The 20,382-nt window shown below is 49.6% G+C and overlaps 1 protein-coding gene across 14 annotated transcripts in view; it reads right to left on the bottom strand.

Annotated features, from left to right (window-relative positions):
- Window positions 1-20,382, bottom strand: part of ATXN1 (ataxin 1) — a 226,535-nt gene that overhangs the window by 9,760 nt on the left and 196,393 nt on the right. For all 14 annotated transcript variants that reach the window (XM_080378258.1, XM_080378264.1, XM_080378260.1 and 11 more), the window contains one exon: window positions 6,209-8,249. In XM_080378258.1, coding sequence (XP_080234384.1) covers window positions 6,209-8,089 — 1,881 coding nt within the window. In that variant the 5' untranslated portion in view covers window positions 8,090-8,249. The remainder of the gene's footprint in view (window positions 1-6,208; window positions 8,250-20,382) is intronic.

Raw genomic sequence — 20,382 nt, 5'->3', positions numbered from 1 at the left:
ACACTCGACGGGGGCTCAGGCGATTCACAACGCACAGGGCTGAGCACCCCCAGCACACCATAACGAGGGCATCACGTTCTGGTTAATACTTTTGAAAAATTTTAACGTGCTGTGTGCAACGCCAATGAGGTCAACTCTGAGGAGGTGATGTATGCTGCAGTCAATATCCACTGCCCTGCCCCCAAGGTGCCTGTGTCCTCCAGAGCTCTTCTCAGGCATGGGGGACAGAATCCTGCTCTGATAGTGTAAACCTGATTTGGTAGGGGCTAAAGGGCAGGAGGACACCTGAATCTATGTGCTTTTCTCATTCATGAGCCATTCAGCAGGCACGGAGCACACCAGCCACCTGGAGAGCCTTTGCTCTCCGGGAACATGGACTCACTTGAAAGGAGTATCACAGCATTGCAAAACCACCTCGCACCCTTGGGAGCAAGTAACGCTGTCACAGAGAGCATGGCTTTGTGTCGTTAAAAATACATTTCAACATTCAGGAATAAAAGCAGTTTGAGATGCACGCTGCACTCCAGTTCTTAAACACCTTTGTTCATCAGTTCCTGCTCCACAACCGGGAAACCAAAGATTCCCATCGGATGTTACTGTGCCTCCGACTGGTTAAGCCCATGCCACGCACCAGCAGTCAACTGCAGTTTATGAGACAGTTGATTCTGTTGGAAAAAACTTGTAAGTCTATAAATATATGCTACATACTTCTGCAACTAAGCCAGCAAATAACACTGCACGTATTACCCTGCCACTCCACCGGCCCAGCGCAGTCAGCCACTGTACAAGGAATTTCAAAAGGAGCAGTTTAGAGGCACAAGATACTCCCCCATCAATTTCTGCCATATTAAACCTTTTCCAGCCACAACTGCCCACCAACAGTCAACTACAGATATGGCAACAGTGGAAAGGGACCTGATTCTAGGCCTGGTTTATCCTCTGGACTATGGAGAAAGTGGAGCAAGGTAACCGTGAAAGTCCCATCTCTCCATGTGGTTGGACATAAACACTCCAGCCCCAGGATCTGAAGAAATATTTGCCCAGAGTTTGGGATCCTGTTCCATAAATACACATCTCCGTAAGGGGTCTGACTGGGAGAAGTGGTGAATATCCAGTATCTCCCATGGAAACTGCTGTCTACACAAAGCTGTAGGCTTCTCTCCAAGCACGGATCAACCAGTGGACATAGCTTTCCCCTTTATATTGCTGTGTCTCTCCTCTTTCTTCCCTTCTTCCTGCCTGCTGGGGTTGTCGGATTTTTCTTTTCTACTTTCCCATCCTTGTCAAAAGCTATTTGTATCTGGATGGGAATCAAACATGCTTGCGTGCATCATCCTCACTGACACACAAGCTCCTCTTAATGTGAACACACTTCTACCGCATGTTGTGATTTTTTTTTTTTTTTTTAACAGGGCATCGAAAACACTTGCCTGAACTGTCAATCACTGAAACAAATCCCACAATTGGCGGTGGTGATCATGAATAACGCCAAATAATAAAGATGGTGAAATGGCAGAATTTCCACGATCCGGTCACAGCGTGCGTGTATCAGTATCAACCTGAAATGGGTTCTGTCACGGATTACCAACCCGTTTTAGCTGGCTGCTTCTGGCTGCAGCTAACTTTGGACTTCAGGTAACCACTCTCTACAAGCAACAGTAGTCAAAAACTTTTTAAGTGTGAAAGTTCAGTAAAAAAAAGCCCCACATAATTTTTTTCTGACCACTGCATTACGACACACACACACAAAAAAAAAATTAAAAGCTCCCTCCCCCAATATCTTGCTGTGATTATTGCTGGAGAGAAAGAAATATGGAACTGCTTTCCAACTACTAAGATGATAAAGCAAGAAACCAAAATATTGGTCCCTCTCCAAGCACACCAAGGCTCTACTGCAAGCTACATTTCTATTTTTATTTTTTAAGAGTGACCAGTGAAAACACCCAAAACTCTTCAGTGCAGCTGTTAACTATCTGCAATTTCCTAGAACCCTTTATAATTTTATTTCTCAGCTAAACTCAGTAGGTAAGGCAGGCAACTCAGACTGCTGAGGGAATCCTGGCTGGAGCTGGAACAGGGATGATAGGAGCTGGAAGATGGTGCCCAGAAAATACCCGTCCCATCATTCAGGGACACTGGAACAGGGGTGACAGGAGCTGGAAGGTGGTGCTCAGAAAATACCCTTCCCATCACTGAGGGACACAGCAACTTCAGTTTGGGGGCTGACGGCTGCAACCAACGTAACAAGCAGTAAAGCAAAAGGTGCCTAATAGAAGTGGTTTGTGTGACCTGTATTTTGATAAATATAAACACACATTTTCCGACTAAGCGTTCTTCTCCTTGGTATTATTAAATGTACTGAAAACTCAGAGTGGCGAGCTGGAAACAAAGGGAAGGAAGCAGTTCTGGAAACAAGGTGCAATGAAGTGGTGGAGCTCTCCACTGAAGGCCTTGCTGTGGGTGCCGAGAGACTCCTTGTGTCCAAAATACAAGCAGGTGGATTTGTGGGATAGCAGCTCTCTCTCCCACAGAGGGAAGGCTCTGCAGTGCCATGCTTCCACGGAACCCCCTACTCAGAGCCTCTGGGACTCCTGATATTCCCATCACCCCGAACAATACCTGCCTTCACAAGAGTGGGTTTCTTCTGAGAGATTTCTGGGGCTGTAGGCAGCATCTCGTGCCACGGGGACTACCCGGCATGATGCCTGGGTGGGCATCCCCCCAGGGCTGCATCTAGCCCAGCTTCAGTAAACCATTATTATAACAAACGCACCCAGGGCTTGAAAGTTCGGGGCTGCAGTTTCCCACTGCCATGTGATCCCAGCGCTTCTCGAGAGGAGCCACCTCTGCCCACCAGACCACTGGCTGCTGAGTTTATCACCTGAGCTCTTATCTGCTGCACTCCCAGAATTCAGTAACACGCATCTGAAGAGAGACCACAGCCACCCTGACACTCAGAGGAACAAGGACTTGCTGCCCTCGTGACCAGGGGACATGGACGTGGAGATCACACCAGGGGAAGGCTGGAAGAGATCTCCCTTTGCAGCAGCGGACTGAACCAACATCCCACTCTGTGTCTGCTACAGTGCCAAAGATAATGAAAAGGAGAGCCCAGAGTACAAGAGAAAGTAACTGGTTTGGGTGTGTGCAGACACAGAAGAGGAAAACTGAACTAGATGATGGTCTAAAAAAATACACACTAAACTAAACTAGTTAGGGCTACTAACTACGTGCTCTAACGGGACTTTTCTATCTCTAGTGTCTATGATTCTGGTTTTTAAAAAAGGAAAATAAAGAACTGTATGTTCATCTTCTCTTTTTAAACTACACTTTAGGAATGATTAGGAACTGAAACACAGGGGTGAAAGCAAACATTTCAGAGAATGGATTTTGCGTCTCCTGCGGGTTTTGACCTTAACGTGGAGGTGAATTACTGGCTTCTGCCTGCTCTTGGCAGCAAAAGAATGGGCAGGTAGTAACGCTGAAAGTGTTATTACAAGAATAATACGTGGAATTACAAAGAGATGCAGATCCGTAGGTCTTTTAGGCAACTTGAGTAACAGCTGGACTTTGGCTTCTTCCTAACCCAGAGCAGGGATGCTGTGAAATGGAAACCTAGCATCCCTCCAGGGCTACGGCTAGTTATTCCACTACAAAGGCACGTAGCTTTAGGTGGGTTAATTTTCCTCTAGGTTTCCATACCTGGGAGAGGGTTGGATTTGCCAGGTGATTCAAAGACGCGGAAAGGAGGGAGGATGACCTTTTCCTGCCTAAGTGCGGTGCTGGGGAGGGGCAGCTGTGGGCCTGCAGTGATACAATACTAGAGCAGCTGCGTGGTGCCTCACTATTTACATTACAGTTGTATATGCTCAGCTAAAAATAATCTCCTACCTCTGTCCCTCCATTGGTGCAAAAATAAGCTAATGTTTGTTCAGAGTCTGAAAATACAAATTAATCAATATTATCATGACTTCCCAGAGATCCCTGGGAGGAGTACGTAAGTGAGCCAAAGCTAATGATAACAACGCTATTTTTGTTTAGCACTTAATCTTCACAACTCGCACTCACCTTGATAATACCATTCAAAAAGCTCCTTCCTTCCAGAAATATGTATGCAACGGAAACTTAATTGTAATCAAACACTTTGCAAAGCTACGCTACACATGCAGATGTAGCCCCGCTGTACTCCAGAGCCAAGATGTATTTAAATGCAGCAGCCCCACAGTGCCACTGCTCGCAGCGGCACGACTAAACGCTGTTCTGCCAAGGAGAAGACTAAGACCTCTTCAGGCAGGCAATTTTCTACAAGTACTGACTGCCACACGCCTGCTAGTAAGAAGAAATGCTTGGATATAGCCACGGCGGGCTGAGGGTGAGGTCACGGAGACTTCAAACATGTAGAAACAATCTCTCTCTCCCTCCCCAGGCAAGGGAAAACCAGCAGAGCCGTCCCCACTATGCAGGGACACAGCTGATCTGGGAAGAGACCCAAGTCCTGGAATCTGCAGGAAACCTAAATTAAACCCCCGTTTCTAATCATATCTCTACGTGACTCGCCCTCCATTCTGGAAGCATCCCTGGTGGGAAACACAGCTGGGGAGTATTTCAGCTGCGATGATGTCAGCCCGCTGCTGATAGGCTTCTCCTCCGGCTTCTCCGAAGGTGACACTTTGCTGGGTGAGACCCGTGTGCCTGGCCCTGGGTTTGTAGTGCCTGAGGCTCGGCTTGCTCTCTGCCGGAGGATGGCAGTCCACCCCCTGCAAAGGTTCTCTTCCCCGCGCCCAGGGCTGCAGCGCATCGCCTGCGCCCACAGATCTGCCAAGGGACGCACAAATGCCACCTGCTAACTTGTCCCTCTTCTGCTGGTGCGGAGACCGGTGGCCTGGCTGCAGGGGGAGACGTTTGAGCGAGATGAAAATTGCAGATGGGGGATTGCTACTTTTGAAATCTTGTGATTCAAGGCACCAGGGCAAATTATAGTAACTGGTCCCGATCCAAGGACAGCTCCTCTAATCACAAAGCCAGAGATACGCCAAAATACAGGTCAGTGGTGGGGAAACAGTCACATCTTTACAGTAGAAACTCCAGAGGTCCGACTTCTATCAGCTGTGCAGATGCACGATACATAACAAACCCACACTGGGTATGTGCACACCTGACATGAGAAAGGGGATGTGTCATAAGTAGCAATTTACCGTGTATGCCCAACTGGGGAAGGCCAGGCCACAGACTGCTGTGACTGCAAGACATTTTTTGTGTAATCTGCTCTTTGGTACCACCACTGTTTGTTTCTGTTCTCCAAACTGCCAGCCTGAGGTGCTTTAACACGTGTCCACGTCCAGCTACTCTCTCCCTCTCTCATTCTGGTTCTCCAGCGCTGAGGGTGCAGCACCAAGGTTGCAGATGCTGCGGTTCACTCAAAGCAAACCAAAAAGATGTGAAACAAGATTATTTAAACTGAGCACCCCCAGGAAGCAAAATGCTATCCTGTATACCTGAACTGCTCCGGCCTCAATGCAGAATCTAAATCACTCAGCAGACGGACAGCACCAGGGTAACACTTTACGACCAATATGCACTCATGCTCAATCTAAAAATACCTGAGGGAAGTTACAGGTTTTCTTCCTACACTGCAAACCAGTGAGAAACAAAGACCAGAAGCACAGCGTGCCCAGCCACCTAGGCATTTTTCTTTCCAAATTTCCCTCGAAGACACAGTTTATGTGAGCCGTGCAGCATTTAAACCACGCGCGACTGAAGCCTCAGTAAAACTCTGTGGTGTGTTTCAGCAACTTACATGTGTGATGGAGCTATTCCCACGCCCCTCCAAGTTTTCAAGCCACAGAAATTCACTGCCTTGTGCCCTAACTCGCTCTCAAGGGTAGGATTTGAGCTGACTCAAAAACCCCCGCCTATCAAAATGCAAAATACATGCTCTCATACTGCTTACACCATTTGATATTTTAATCCAAACTCGTGAAGATCATCTAATTCTTCCTGCATGCTCTCCAGCTCTAAGAAAGACCCGTTTTATATCCAAGAGACTGCATTTATGAAGAGGGGGATGATTTCTAGACCAGAGTTTGCCTCACAGATGGATGTGAACGATGAAGAACCAGCCCCGCGTGGTTCCAAAGCTGAGGAAAGCTGCACCCAGGGAACACAGCGTGCACCCCAATCCGACCTCCCCACCATGCATTGCCATTACCTGCGCTCGATGCTCCCCAACCGCAAACTGTATCACAGCAATGCCTGGGCTATGGCTGTCTTCAATCCTCTCCACAGTGCTGGAGTCTATTTTCAGGTCGTTGCTAATTTCCGCACTCTGGATGAAGTCTTCTGTTTTCAAGTCCTCTACTTTCTTCAGCTCCCCGTTGGCCAGCTGAATGATCGACCCCTTCATGAAGTAGGGGGGCAGCGTGGGAGGGGCGGCGGCGGGGGAGGCAATGGACTGCACCACAGGCAGGTGGATCTGCGCCTGCACCATGGTGGCCTGGTAGGCGGGCTGGGTGGTGAGGGGCTCCGCGCTGAAGTTCTCGCTCTTAGGGACGGCGGTGGTGACGAACGTGTGAGGCACTGCTGCAAACTGAGGAGACGACGTGACGATGGCAGGCGTGACTCCTGATGGCTCGACGTCCGCGCTGCCGACGGGTATCAGCAGGGACTGGGTGCCAGGGATCACCAGGTGCTGCGGCAGGCTGCCGGGGTACCCGATGGCTTGCTGCTGACCACTCAGGTAGCCGATCACCGGCGGCTGGGTCCCGGCGTAGAAGGCTGTCGCCGGCAGCCCGACGGGGAGTTGCTCGGAGGCGCTGTGGGTGGTCTGAATGACGGTGTGAGGGGACAGCGTGGCCACTGCCTTCACCCCCTCGTGGCCCAGAGCCTGCTGCGGAGACAAGGCGTAGGAGCGGTGGGCTGGCTTTCCTAAGTGCAAGCTTCCCTTGTCGTTGAGGGCTGCGGGAGAGGTCTCACGGTTGGTGGCCTGCTGCACCTCCATGTCTGCCGTGGGTGTGCTGCTGTTGGGGACCACCATGACGGAGGCTCGGACACCTGAGGAATCCCGTGCACCGTACTCGGCGGGGCTCGAGTGGACCACCACGTGCCTGGTCTCGTAATGATGGGGAGCTGGTTTATTGCCTGCTTTGACTAGACCCATGTCAGCAGAGGGTGAAATGCCGTACCTCCGGCTCTTCTCTATCTCACCATTCAGTACCTCCTTGGCCTGCATCGCCTGCAGCCGGCTGCTCTCAGGCTTCTTGGGGGGATCCCTGGTGACAAAGTGGCCCCCCGAGTCGGTGTACTGCACCACCACCTGGGAGGAAGGGCCGAGGGTGAGGGTGTGCGGGATCACTGTCTGATGGGGGTGCAGGGGGACTGGGATGGTTGGAGGAGAGACATTTCTGACAGTGCTCTGGGAAGAGCTGGAAATGTGGACGTACTGGTTCTGCTGGGTGGGTGGAGGAGACCCAGCGGCGATCAGTCCAGGTGTCCTGACCAGGTGCGGCTCAACTTTGTGTCCCTGCTGGCTTAAGCCGCTCATGCTGGCCAGCAAAGTGGAATAAGCCTCCAGCTGGGAGCGCTGGGATGGAGTGGTCGCAACGGCTGTGGCCGCCGCCACGGCGCCAGTCGCAGAGTTGGCTGTCGGGGAAATCAGCTGCGAGGGGATGAATCCGGTGTACGATCCACTGTACTGGGGCCCAACGAACTGGAAGGTGTGTTGCAGGTGTGTGTACTGCACGGGGGAAACAGGGGTCCCTGACTGGGAGAGGGCGGGCGAGTACACCGTGGGAAGAGTGGTGGAGGCTGGAACAGACCTGGGCGCGCTCGGCGGGGAATAGTCCAGCCCTGCAGACAGCGACTTGTGCAAACCCTGCTGCAAGCCTGTCTCCACCGATGACGTCCCCCCGGGCCGGTGCCGGCCCCCCAGCCCCCCCTGGCTGCTGGGTGTGCTGGGGAGCCATGCTAGGTTATCTGCACGGTGGTTTTCGTTTGGCAGGACCGGCTTCACCTCTGAAGGCAGGCTGGTGGCAGGGATTTCTCGCTTCTTAGGTGGCAGGCATTCATTGCTCCGCTCTTGGTTGGATTTCATCTTTCGCCGTCCCCCCTCCACTGTGCTTGCTTCACTGTCTGGCTGGCTCTGATTTCAGTCTGATAAACGGAAAGTCACATTTGATTTCTGCAAGGGATCCAGTGACTTCATGAGGAATCATCTCCCTGTGAGCACGATCCTCCGACAGTTCCTCTGGATTCTGCAACGAGAGGGTGGGCAAGGGATGGGGGAGTCACATCATCAGCACTGAGAAATGAGAACAAATGAGCAGACACCCCAAACCAGCAAGCAAGTAAAAGAAAACCTCTAGGGAAAAAAAAAAAAAAAGAAAAAAAAGAAAACAAAAGAGTCAGGCATTGCCACTCTTGTGTCAAGGAGTAATTGACAGCTGCGCTGTGAACAGCAGGGAAAATCCTGGGCATGTCTGCTAATGCAGGAGGAAAACGATTAAAACTTCGGGCACATCAGAAACTCTCTGGCCATCACTTGTCACGTGTAGCAGTGGTTACTTATTTCCCAAGTGTTGCTTTCTCCTTCCTCTGGGAAAACCTTCTGTGTACCTAAGGTGCCTGGTTTGCTCTTCCAGCCTCCCCTTCCACTGCAAAGACAATGTTGCCTTCACCCTGCTGCGTCCTAAGAAGCACAGGCACGCAGCGGGGAGCCCCGAGGAACACGCATGGAGAAAATATTTACGTTAGCAACAAGGAGCTGTTAGTGGTGCGGAGGGAAGGTGTTGGGTCACTCCAGAACCCTTGAACCCCCGAGTCACCCACCTGCAGGGCGAGTTCATGTCACACTGGGCAGGGCTGCGGAGGCAGCAGCTGCCCCCTGTCCCCCCTCCATGCCATGGCTCATTACAGGCACACGTGCCCTTCGTCTACCACTCTGGCAACAAACCTCGGCCATGCAATCTATTTACAGCAGCAGCCCAGAGCCAGAGATGGCTCTCAGCCAGGTTTTTCCACGTGTGAGGGTTTTTTTCCCCCCCAGTACTTTGAACTCCCTCTGCTACTGACACCTCATGCACAGGTGTCTAAGCAGGGCTCTGGGCTTGGAGATGCTCCCCGCCACGTGCAGGCTGGCTGGAGCCAGGCTCCAGCACCGTTTCCATCTCTGATGGGATCTGATCTCCCTGTTTCTTAGTGACTGCCGGTTCAGGGAGGCTGTGGGTACCACACTCATGGTCACGCATCCAAACACTGAGCAAACTCAGCCCTGGGGATCCCTTGCCAGGACGCTTGGGAAACCACATTTGGGTTTCCTGATCCAAACAAGGAGCCCCCACCACTGTAAAAGCTCACAATTTCATACTGGGCTAATTTTGCTACTGGAGCAAAACAGCTGCATTCTCTGCTCTGCACCGCTTAATCTGGTGACTTCAGCCACCCAAAGGCAACACAAAGTCAACGAAGTCTTCCTGACTCTTTCATTATCTGCTAAGGAAACTACCGTAACTAAAACGCATCATGCTTTGAAAAAAAAAATAAAACGATCTGACAGTCTCCCCCCACTATCCTGAAACCTATCTTGCCTTGTCCCGTAACAAAATTTACAGAGAGTGAAACTATTCCCCAGCTCCTGCCCAGCCACCGCTTGTGATATGCATTTCTGGCCATTTTGATGTATATATGCAAGAACGGGTGCTGAGAAACCACGCACCTCGCATGACCGGCATTGTAACAAGCAAAACATGCATTATATGGAAAAAAAATGGACAGAGGAAGAATTAGGAGGGGATGTGAAAGAAGATGGAAACAGGATACAGCTCACTTTAAAGTGAATGCTGAGCAGCAGTAATGACACTTATCTTATGGCAAGTAATATTCCTTTGAGAGTTTTCTTTCCCTGCTGCCTCACTTCTAATGAACAATAAGCCTGATGTTTGTATGCACATGCAGTACTTCGAAGACATACTAGACTAAGATTAAACCTATCGTTAAGAGCACTCTTTACGTTTTATGGTCCTCCAAGCTGCTGTAAGCCTGCCTGAAAAGTCCAAACTTTCTAACGGTTTGATATAATCAGTCTTAATTATTCTGTTATTTAAATATTGATAAACAGTAATGAAACACCACCAGCCGCGGCGGGGGGGGGGCGGGCTAAAGCCCTGTTTCAGGGAGGATTCCGTTAGGCAAGAGGGAGGACGAAAGGACTCGGCGCAGCCTCAAAAGAGTAAGGGCCAGCAATGCCTTGAGCGTGGTGGCTCAGAGGCAGTGGCACCTGCTGAACGGTGGCTCAGCACCACTATCCTGACCTGCCCCGACACACCAGCACCACCGCCTCGGTGCCGCAACCGCGGCCGGACGAGGGCAGCCAGGCGACAGGGTCCCCCACTACTATCAGCACGGGTCTTCCCCCTCCTCCTAACAGTTGCTCAGCGTGTCTTGGCAACAGCTAAAATTATTATATTACACATGACTTACAGATTTTTATTTTTAAGTTTGACTAAAAATAAAATCGCCGAGCTCACATTTGCGCAGTCATCCTTGGTTAACTTTAGCTCCCTGCAGCCCCTGCCCCGGCGGGCGGCTCGGGCAGGTACGGCAGCAGCTCCCGGCCGAGGCGGCTGCCTGGGGACACCGGGGTGGATGCCCTTGACCCAGGGCACTTGTCCCGCTGCCCTTGCCATGGGGAGCTCATGTGGGGTTACACCGTCCTTCGATCTCTTGTGGAGATGGACATGAGCTGCAAACCCAGAATTTAAATACACTCCCATGGGGAAAAGCTAGGAGCAGAGGTCTGGCCCCTCTGCCTGCAACAGAGCAGGGAGCTTGTACACGGGACTGAACAGGGCCAGTCTCTTCGGCTGTGATGGACAGAGCAGGCTCCCCAGCTCTGTCTTTAGTTTTAGTCGTTCTAAAAGCCTAAGGCGTCTGGGTTCAGCTTTTCCGTGTCAAGAGTACTACTACGAAGCTGTATGAAACCTGGTGAAGTCTTACTCTGCAGGAGCTTGAAGCCAAGGTTTTGTTCTGCTAAATAGCATTGAACCACTGAGTTTTGGGTAGCCTCCAACATCAAAGCTAGCATCCTTCAAAAATACCAAATAATAAATCTTTTGGGGCTTGGGGTTGTTTCTTGTTTTTTTGTTTTTTTTTTTTAGTGTAAATCTTTCACATGGCTGACTTCTTTATCACTGGTAGCAAAAGGGCTGCCCAAAATCTCCTGGAGAGCACAGGAGGAATGAACAAACTTAACAGACACATGGGATGAGACAGCTGCAGCATGGTGAAGACTGCCCCACTTTTCCAAGCCCAAGTACTTCACAGTGAGACTTTGAACTCTAACAGACACAGGACTGGATTTGCAAAAACACAAATATGCAGCATAAAACAGGTTATACGTCTACTTCAAGACTTAAAAGCAAAACGGTAAGTTTTCAGCATAATTTAAGCTCCAGCAACAGTAAAGATAATACAGGAGTGATTTTGCTTGGGAAGCAATAAAAGGGAGACAGCACAGAGTGTCTCAAAGGCAAGAGGTACAAGACCTGGTTAAATTGTTCTTTGCTGCCTGTCCTAGAAAGATGAACAGCCTGCCTTCTGCGGTGTGCCGCAGGGTTTGTGATTCGTACGCCTTTTTTTTTTTTTTTGTATCCAAGTTATTTTTCCGACTCTCAAGATTTCCTTTCCCCTTAACTTCAGAGCTGTCGATCACAATTTGCAAGATACACAAACAAGCAGAAAAGATCAGGTGATTTTTTACTCCTGCTGTGTGTGTGTGTGTGTCAGTGTCACACACGTGCGTGCGTGTGTGCATGCGTGTGTAATTATGTCTGGGAAGGTAAAGGGGACAAAGAGATCAGGGACAGCTGCTGGACTTTGGTATCTCTGGCAGTGAGTACACATGGAACATTGCTAAAGTGTCTGGACAGCCAGTGTCCGCTGGCAGCCTGCCCACACTCAAATTCCTGGAAAGGCTTAAGGCAGAAAAATAATCACTTGGAGGAGTCACCATCTGGGCTTGCTCTGGTCCCAAAGGGATTGCTCACTGGAGCTCAGGATGTGCATTTTTCATGCAGAACTCCAGTGTCTCTCTGCAAGGCACTTTAAACCTCGCTATGCCTCCCCAAACAGTATTTTTCTATTTATCTAATCTAATAAATTGAAAACTGGTGAGAGGATACTGGGTTGTAGCTTGAGGGGCTGACCTCCTTTATTTATCTGGAGTTCAGTTATCTATCTGCAGCAAAGGTAAAACCAGCAACACTGAGATCCCACGCTGCATCCCACCGCCCAGGACTGAGTCCTGGGGTGCAGAGAACTTAAGGCCAGACTCACAGACCACAGCACCAACCTGTGGGACCTTCACTGCCTTCAGACATCAGGCACTTTTTGCTGTCCCATGATGTAGCTAATGGTTTTTTTAGGTCTCTAAAACCTTCAAAAATCCAGTCCCTCATCCCCTCTGGTCCCTGACCCTTCTGCAGTTGCGAACAAGCTCAAAGAGATGTGTCCCACCAGGAGCCAGGGACAGGACCACCTGCTCGTTTGCTTTATTGTGTGGGGCAGTCACTCAAGGGGGGCAGCCATCAGCCTCCAGCCTCAGGGTTGTTTAATTCAAACCAGTTGCTTATTGTCAAAAGGCTCCTTTGACCCCAAATCCCAGTAAGAGATTATTACAACTTTTCAACTTTCACCTTCCAGGTATGACCAGTGAAATTTCAGATTTATCCGACCACCTCCCCTCTGTCAGACACTGTTGCTCCGCCTGGCAAGTGGACATCAATGCAATATTCATTCAAAGAGCACACCAAAAAAATAATTCTTTGAATTGAGTTTGACACACGGCTCTTATGTCTGGGCTGTTACTGGGCAGAAGCAGCAGCGCAGTCTGACGCTCCCGCCTCAAATCACCCTCCCATCCCATCACTGTAGGATGAGTGGATAATTTCAGTAGCCCAGGACATCAGTGGGAAGGGACAGCACTTTGTCCCACCTCTCCCACTTCTCCAAGGAGGGTGGCATCTTGCCGGATCAGATTCAGAGAGATTAAAAGACAGACACATTGCAGAGGGCAGCTGCATTCTGGCTCTCAGATCTATATGCCAGCTTTCTCCCCGCTCTACACCCTGCCCGCTGCCAGCTACATATTCATAGTTGTAACTGCTACAGATTTCATTAGCCTTGCCATGTGCAGCTCAGCGCATGCCAACAACAGCTATAGGAGTTTATTGTCCAATCCCACCAATTTCACAGCGCTCTGGCAGATTTCCCAGGAGGACCAACTGCAGAGATCCATTAATAAGAAACGTGAAAACCTGTAATAAAACTTGAAATTCTCCTCCCGATACGAAAGGATTCCTGGTCAACACCGCATCTGCCAGACAGATTGCCCACTGCAGTGTTAGCTCTTATTATACTTCTGGGAATCTGCCATAGCAAATTGCTACAGGTTTTTGCAGAGTGAACAGCCATTCTGCATGTCCCTCCTCTCCCTGGTCAGATCAGACAGCCTCCACGCAACATAAAAAGCAAGCGATATGAGCAAACCTCTGCAAGCACATCACTGGATGTGAGATGCCCAATGGTTTGGCATTCCCATGAAATTTTATGATGCGACTATGTAGGCACCAGAGTTGGGAGAAGCAGATTTAGGAGGAAAAAACAGTGTAAGATATAGACCCAAAAGGACGGACAGAAGATGGAGTTCCAGGACACCCATTCACTCAATGGCACTGAATGCAGGTGATACAAATTATTAGAAAGCTACTCCAGTGGTAAACTATCCACTTCTGCTACTTAGCTCCTGAATTTTGAGGACAAGGGGAGACCTGCATGTTCTCGGGAGGGCATGTGCCTCCTGTAGTCCTGTTTTACTACAGTCAGACCTATCGTTAGGCACACATAGTTGTTTTGTGTGATAGGTGCTGATGAGCTGCACAAGACTATGGTGCTAGTATTAGCTTCAAGTTTAGTTAAACTAACTGCTGAATTAGGAGTTGGAATTAACTTTCAAAAGTTTGCAAGTTAATGCCATCAGTTCGTTTGGGTGCTATTACCCCGGGTTCTGCAACAGGAAAGATGCCCGTATTTTCAGCATCTGTAAGTCATACCATGCTCTGGATGTGCAGCACACCTTTCTGTGCACAAGTGTAGCGATGCAGCTACACATAAGCCTTGTAGGACTGTGAGTATCATGGGTGATCTGAGTAGATTCACAGCTGCCTACTCATTTAGTCCACAGTTTTTCAAAGTCATTAGCAAAGGTGATCCCTCCTCTTCCAGCGTGCTTTGCAGAGAGGTGGTACCACAGAGCGCAGCACAAGATGCCAGGCAGGCAGGCAGGCTGGAAGCAAGGAAGCATTTGCTCCAAGAGCCGCAAGCTGCCCCCATGGCCGGGCTGCCATCAGAGGGCTGGGTGTGCTGGCTGTCCTGCCACCCCCCAGCCCCCCCCGTGGGCAGCACCCCCACTCCCAGCACAGAAATCCCCTGCCTCACAGTGCCAAACCTCAAGTGTCATGAGTCAGGTCCTGCTTCTTGCCCCTGAAACACATGATACCGGTTTACAAATAGAAGATTTCTTAAAATGATAACGGCAGAGGTTATTTGCTTTTTTATTATTTTTCCTTTTGACTTGCCCTTCTGCTGTGTAAGGCCTTTCAGGCTCGAGGTCTCCAGCTCTTCCCTGCAACCCACAATACCAGAAACTTACTATTTTAGCTAGAAGTGGAATTTCCCATCTCATCATTTGACACCAAGAGCTGGGGTTTTGTGAAACAGCATGAGATATCTAGAGACTAGTGATCAAAACGCAATAGCTGACATTCCTTTGAGGGTGAAGCACTGGACTCCGAGCCCTCTGCCCCTACGGAGGAAGCGGGAGAAGGATTTAACTGCCAGGCAAGGGCCTGAGCCCTGGGGCAAAGCCACCTGAGTGTGCACAACTTGATGCACAGCTCTCTCTCAACTGCACAGCAGAAAGGGTACCCCAGCTGACCCTACAAGAAGCACCTTTATCTGCAGCCACGAAGGAAAGAATGGGGCTGCGTAGGCCTGGGGTTCCAGCTCGGGCTGACTGCACGGTCCTGTGGGCAGAGCTGAGCCAGGTGTGATGCTGGAGCACGTTCCAGCAGCACGTTTTACCACCATGCCACGCCGAAGCATTTACAACCTGACAGAGGTCTGCCGAACTCCTGCAAAGCCCTGCTCCCGAAGCCTCGGAGGTGGCTGTGCCAGGAGCACGAGGACCACCAACCCAAGCTGCTCGGGAAGGCAGCGCTCCCCTTCACACACACCCAGAGCCTTCGGTGGCAGCATAGAAGTGGAGCAACACACGAGTTTTAAAATGCTCCTTCAGCCCCACAGACACCAGGGTGGGAAGGTGGATCCCACCGATGCTTCTCTGCAAGCGGCCAGATGCAGCATCTGTCCTTTCATCTGCACCGCACCGACAGCAGCCAGTGCAGCTTTACAGAGCCCGTCTGGTAGCGCACGGTGACATCCTTCACTCTTATACCCATCCCCTAGAGGCGCTTCTGCAGCTTAAATGAGTGAATAGAGTTCATTTATAAACAAGTATAATACTGAAATTACTTTGTTGATGTTTTTTTCATTTATCTAAAATGTGCCCAGCTACAATGGGAGCTACCTACACAATTTTCCATTGAAAATTTCACGAGTGACTACAAACGTAGCGACACCCACTCGCCTCTCGTTTTAACTTGTGACAGAAACTGTCATGCCTGTATGAACACATTTGCACCACAGATAAGTCACACAGGTCTCCTTCCATGTGTCTGAAAATGCTCGCTAACGTTCTCTCCTTCTTCAGCAAAAAAAAATTAAGAGAGATGCCTGGCTTCACTGCCAGAAGACATGAATAAGACCCCCATGAAAAATTACAGAAAGCAGGGGCGTTTCACCCCTTTAAAGATCCAGCCAGTAACACCAGCAAGCTGCGGCCAACTCAGAGCAGCCATTTCACAGATAAGCACAGGCGCTCACGGGGAGGAATGCACCTTCAAGCCTGGTTGATAAGGGGACGGTGTGAGAGCCCAGCTTTAGGGGCAGATTTGGAAAGGTCAGCCACACGCTCAATGCCTTTCCTTGGAAGTCCTCCCTGCAGACTGCTCCTCTGGTAGATTCCACGTGCTAGCAAATTAGACTATAATTAGTTCATCTCTAAAGTACAAAACGTGAATTGACATTAAATTCCCCTTAAAATGGATTCCGACACCTTGCCTCTCTCGGGCTTCATTCAGCAAAGCTTTAACTTGAAGCAATTTTGCCAGAGCCCATGCTCACAGCCCCAGCGCACGCTCGGTGCCCTCCTGAATCAGGATCACCAACCGTCACCACTGACAAAACCAAAACACCAGCAACTCACCGCAGCCTCGAGGCACACAGCGTGTTCCCCCACCACTGCAGAAAGCGGAGAGCGAGCTCAGCATCCCTCCCCAGCCACGTCTTTGTTCCTTCTTTCTCCGATTCATTCATTCATTTCTTCTTCATTCAGGGTCAGCTATACAGGTGTGCCCTGCAGCACTGCTCACTCGTCCTGCACACACCCTCTAAGTGGCAATCTCAACACAGGCAGCGCCGCAGGGGCCACTGCATGTACGAATGCACGTGGGCAAAAAAATGCCAGACCAACTCCTCTGCACCCTCTCTCGCCATAAAACGCCTGCTCTGGCCCTGAAGCCCACAAAACCAAGTGACCAGTTACTCTTCCCAACCTAGTGTTGTAGGGAGCCTCCCTCCTGCTTCACGGGGAGCGCAGCTGGCAGATACAATGGGCACAGAGGCCAACTCCATCATCAGCGCCACTTGACTGAGGCCAGGATGGCCAGGGCGAGATTGCCCTGACTGTTCTATCTGACAAGGCAACACAGAAAACAATTAAAAGAAAATGAAACAATGCAGGTTTATAACTACATAGCAGGCTCCACAGTTACAGGCTCCAGTTGCAATTAAAAACCCACCCGTTCCAACTAAGAATGCAAATCATCAGCGCTGCTCTCAACAGGGAACGTTGACAAATGAAGGCGGGGTGCTAACAGGCAGTGCCAGTACTCTTAATTTAAGTATGTGAGAAACAAAGGTATGTACCATCCAGGACTGCCAGGAAGAACTCACTTTAAACAGTAATCAAAAAGAACTGGAAGGATTTAAAAATTACTTTTCTTACAAAAAACCACATACAAGATAACCTTTGGCTCCCCTTCTCCCAGCCAACTGAAGAAGGAACGAGAAACTAAAAATCACACAGCTTCCATAAACATTATTTACATAGGAGTTTTGAACTCCGGAACTGAAAACATTCCTCCATTGGACATGTGGGTCCAATGAATCACAGACTGGAAATCCAAATGGACCTTTTGTAAAAGCCACTGAGCCACGAACATGCTTTCTCACCGCTGTGATCACTTCTGTGAAAGCATCTTACCCATCTGCCACTGAAAATCCGCAGCACAGAGACAAGTGACTCCCCAACACCAGTGAAATGGACAAAAGGATGACTAGCTACCTGCAGCTGCTTTCAATCGAAAAGCCGAGTAATTATTGCAGCCCTCTCCTGTGGCTCATATGGAGCGCAGCATGGAGCTGTAAAGCGTTATGCAAGTCTAATGTGCTGGCAGATCTCTTAGAGCAGGCAGCAGCCAAGTTGCTCCCTCCCACCATTGGCTCGGCTTCATTAACTTAATCAGGTATTCATTCATTCATTCACTCACTCATTCAAAAAAAAAAAAAAAATTACACTAAACCTGGCAAATAGCCAGTGCCATGCATGCAAGGAGCATGCTCAGATCAGCCACTGGGGCTGGAAGAAGGGCAACCTAGCATTGCTCGAGCTTTCAGAGGGGTATTAGTTTCGCAGGCAGCCTGGGCACACACGCACCTTCGCCAGAGCCTCCCCCAAAGGCACGGAGGGCTCGGGAGTCATCGGGGGAGGGGGCAGGTGCCGGCACTGGAAACCATGGAATCGAGAGCAGCCCTGTAAGTTAGCACAGACAGCAGGCAGCAAAGTACTCCCTCAAAGCAATAGACTAATTAATTAATTAATTAATTTGATTATTTAGGGGGTGGGCGTGGGGGGAAGAATTCTGGCAGGATCAACTCAACTCACTTTGCTGCAAGGTTTCTTTTGCACATACCACATACGCTGCACAGTTTAATCCAGACAGAACGGAACGCAGCAGAACAGAAAGAAAAGAAAAAAAAAACAAAACCACGAAGGGAAGCATCACACAACCAAGGTTAAGAGCAATTGGTAATGGAAATCTCTGCTTGACCCCCAGATCTGTAAACATAAAACTCCCTACAGGCGTGTAGCACTGGAACATCAAATAAAGAGTCCCCTCCCTTTGCACAGCTCTTGCACTTGTTTTTCTTAGGCTTTGCATGTAAGTTTGCGAAGAATGTTATTTCTTCCCTCTAGCTGTCATCAGAATGACTTTCACTGCTTTTTTTTGCTTTTTTTTTCTCCCCCCCCCCCCCCAGCAAGCTACAAGAAAGCTGCTTTAAGACTATTCCAAAAAGCAGGCCTTGAGAGTCAGCTCTGACTTTACTGTGAAGAATTTCATGCAGCGAGCGAGGCTGGGCATTAAGCAAGGGGAGAGGTGTTACATTTCCCACAGCGGAAGCTGAGCAACAACGTGAAAGCACTCAGCATCTCTCCCCCTTACCTCATTCTGCCCTGTGCGAAAAAATACCAGATGGCAGGTTACTCTGAGCAAGTCCGTAAAAGTAACATGGAAATACAAAGCACCGAGACTACGTCAAAATAGTGTTTATGTTATATAATGAAAACAATACACCCCAGGGCAATTCCTCAGCCACCGGCCTGGCTGACGTGCCCCCACAATTCCACACTCCCCACCTTCCTCTAGCGATACAAATTGGCCCTCACAGCCCTCCACTTTCTGTTATCATGGAGAGCACAACTCTTCCCTCTAGGAGCTTCAACTGCCTCTTCTCTTGTTAGCCTCCACGTCGTGATTTCTCTGCCGACAAAAAACCCAACACCCAGAACTTCCACGGCCACTGCCACAAACCACGATACAAGGAGCTGTCGTGGTTGAACCCCGGCCGGCAGCCAAGCACCACGCAGCCGCTTGCTCACTGCCCCTTGCTCAGAGGGATGCGGAGGAGAATCAGAAAGGGATGTAAAACTCAAGGATTGAGATAAGAACAATTTGATAATTTGAACAGAATAAAGAGGTAAGAACAATAATAACAACAACAACAATAATAAAAATAACAAAATGGAAAGGTGGGGAAAAAAGGGTAAAATCCAAAGGATGGGAAAAAGAAAAAAAACAGTGATGCACCGTACAACTGCTCACCACCCGCTGACTGATGCCCAGCCAGTCCCCAAGCAACAATTCCTTTCCGATCCTCCTTCCCATCCCTCGGGGTGGGGGGCAGTGAGCAAGCGGCTGCATGGGGCTTGGTTGCTGGCTGGGGTTAAACCACGACAAGAGCAAATCAAAAACTTTCAAAAAGGGGTACTAACGTAAGGCCAACATGTAGCTGAAGGTCTGCAGTTCAGATGCACTTATGAAAAGCATAATGTGAAAGACACCAAAACCTCCACCCATTACTCTGACCCTGAGCCTTCCTCCAACCATACCGCAGAAGGCCGTGCACCCCTTGAATTTCTCTGTAGGCAGATGTACTGAGGAGCACCTAAGTACCCAGCAGACAAACACACAGCTTCAGGGGAACCAGCTGTGGATATATGTAAGGGCTACAAGTGAACATTACACATTGCAGCTCATCAGTGAGTGAACAGCGACGTGTGGCTAAACACTGCTTCTTCCACGGCTACATGACAGCAAGTTGGATTTGCTGACTAGAAAACAAAAACGACTCAAGATGCTTTTACCGCATTAATAGAATTTAAAAAGAGGAAGAGATTAAAAGGGGTCTGAAGGTGACACATTTCTTAGCCCTTGGCCTTCTTGCACTCCAGAGTGTGTAGGGCATGACTCATCGTACTCCACGCTTAAGTCCGCCTCCTTCACCAGAAGTTCAATCTCAAGCTAAGGGCCTTTAAACCATCCAAGCACTTAAGCACCGTGTCTCTTTCATTACTTTTGTCCCCATCTCCAACCCTTCTCTATATGGGGTCCAAAGGTTGGCGGCTCCTCCTTTTCGCTTCACCTCCCTTCTCTTGCATCCCTGACACAACTACTTCATTCAAGACACAATGCGAATCCCTCCTCCTCCTCTGCCCATGCCCATCTTCCCCTCTCCTGCCTGAACAGCTGCTCAAGCCTTCTTTCCAGCAGCTGCCTCCTTTCCTGGCATCAGGGCAACAAAACACCATGAGATTCCACCTTCTGAGCTTCTCCTCCATACATGGGAGCATCCAGCAGGGTGTGATTTCTG

The sequence above is a fragment of the Falco punctatus genome (genome assembly GCF_963210335.1).
Source record: "Falco punctatus genome assembly, chromosome: 3".
In the NCBI taxonomy this organism is placed as follows: Eukaryota; Metazoa; Chordata; class Aves; order Falconiformes; family Falconidae; genus Falco; species Falco punctatus.
This window is presented reverse-complemented; position numbering and strand designations above follow the sequence as displayed.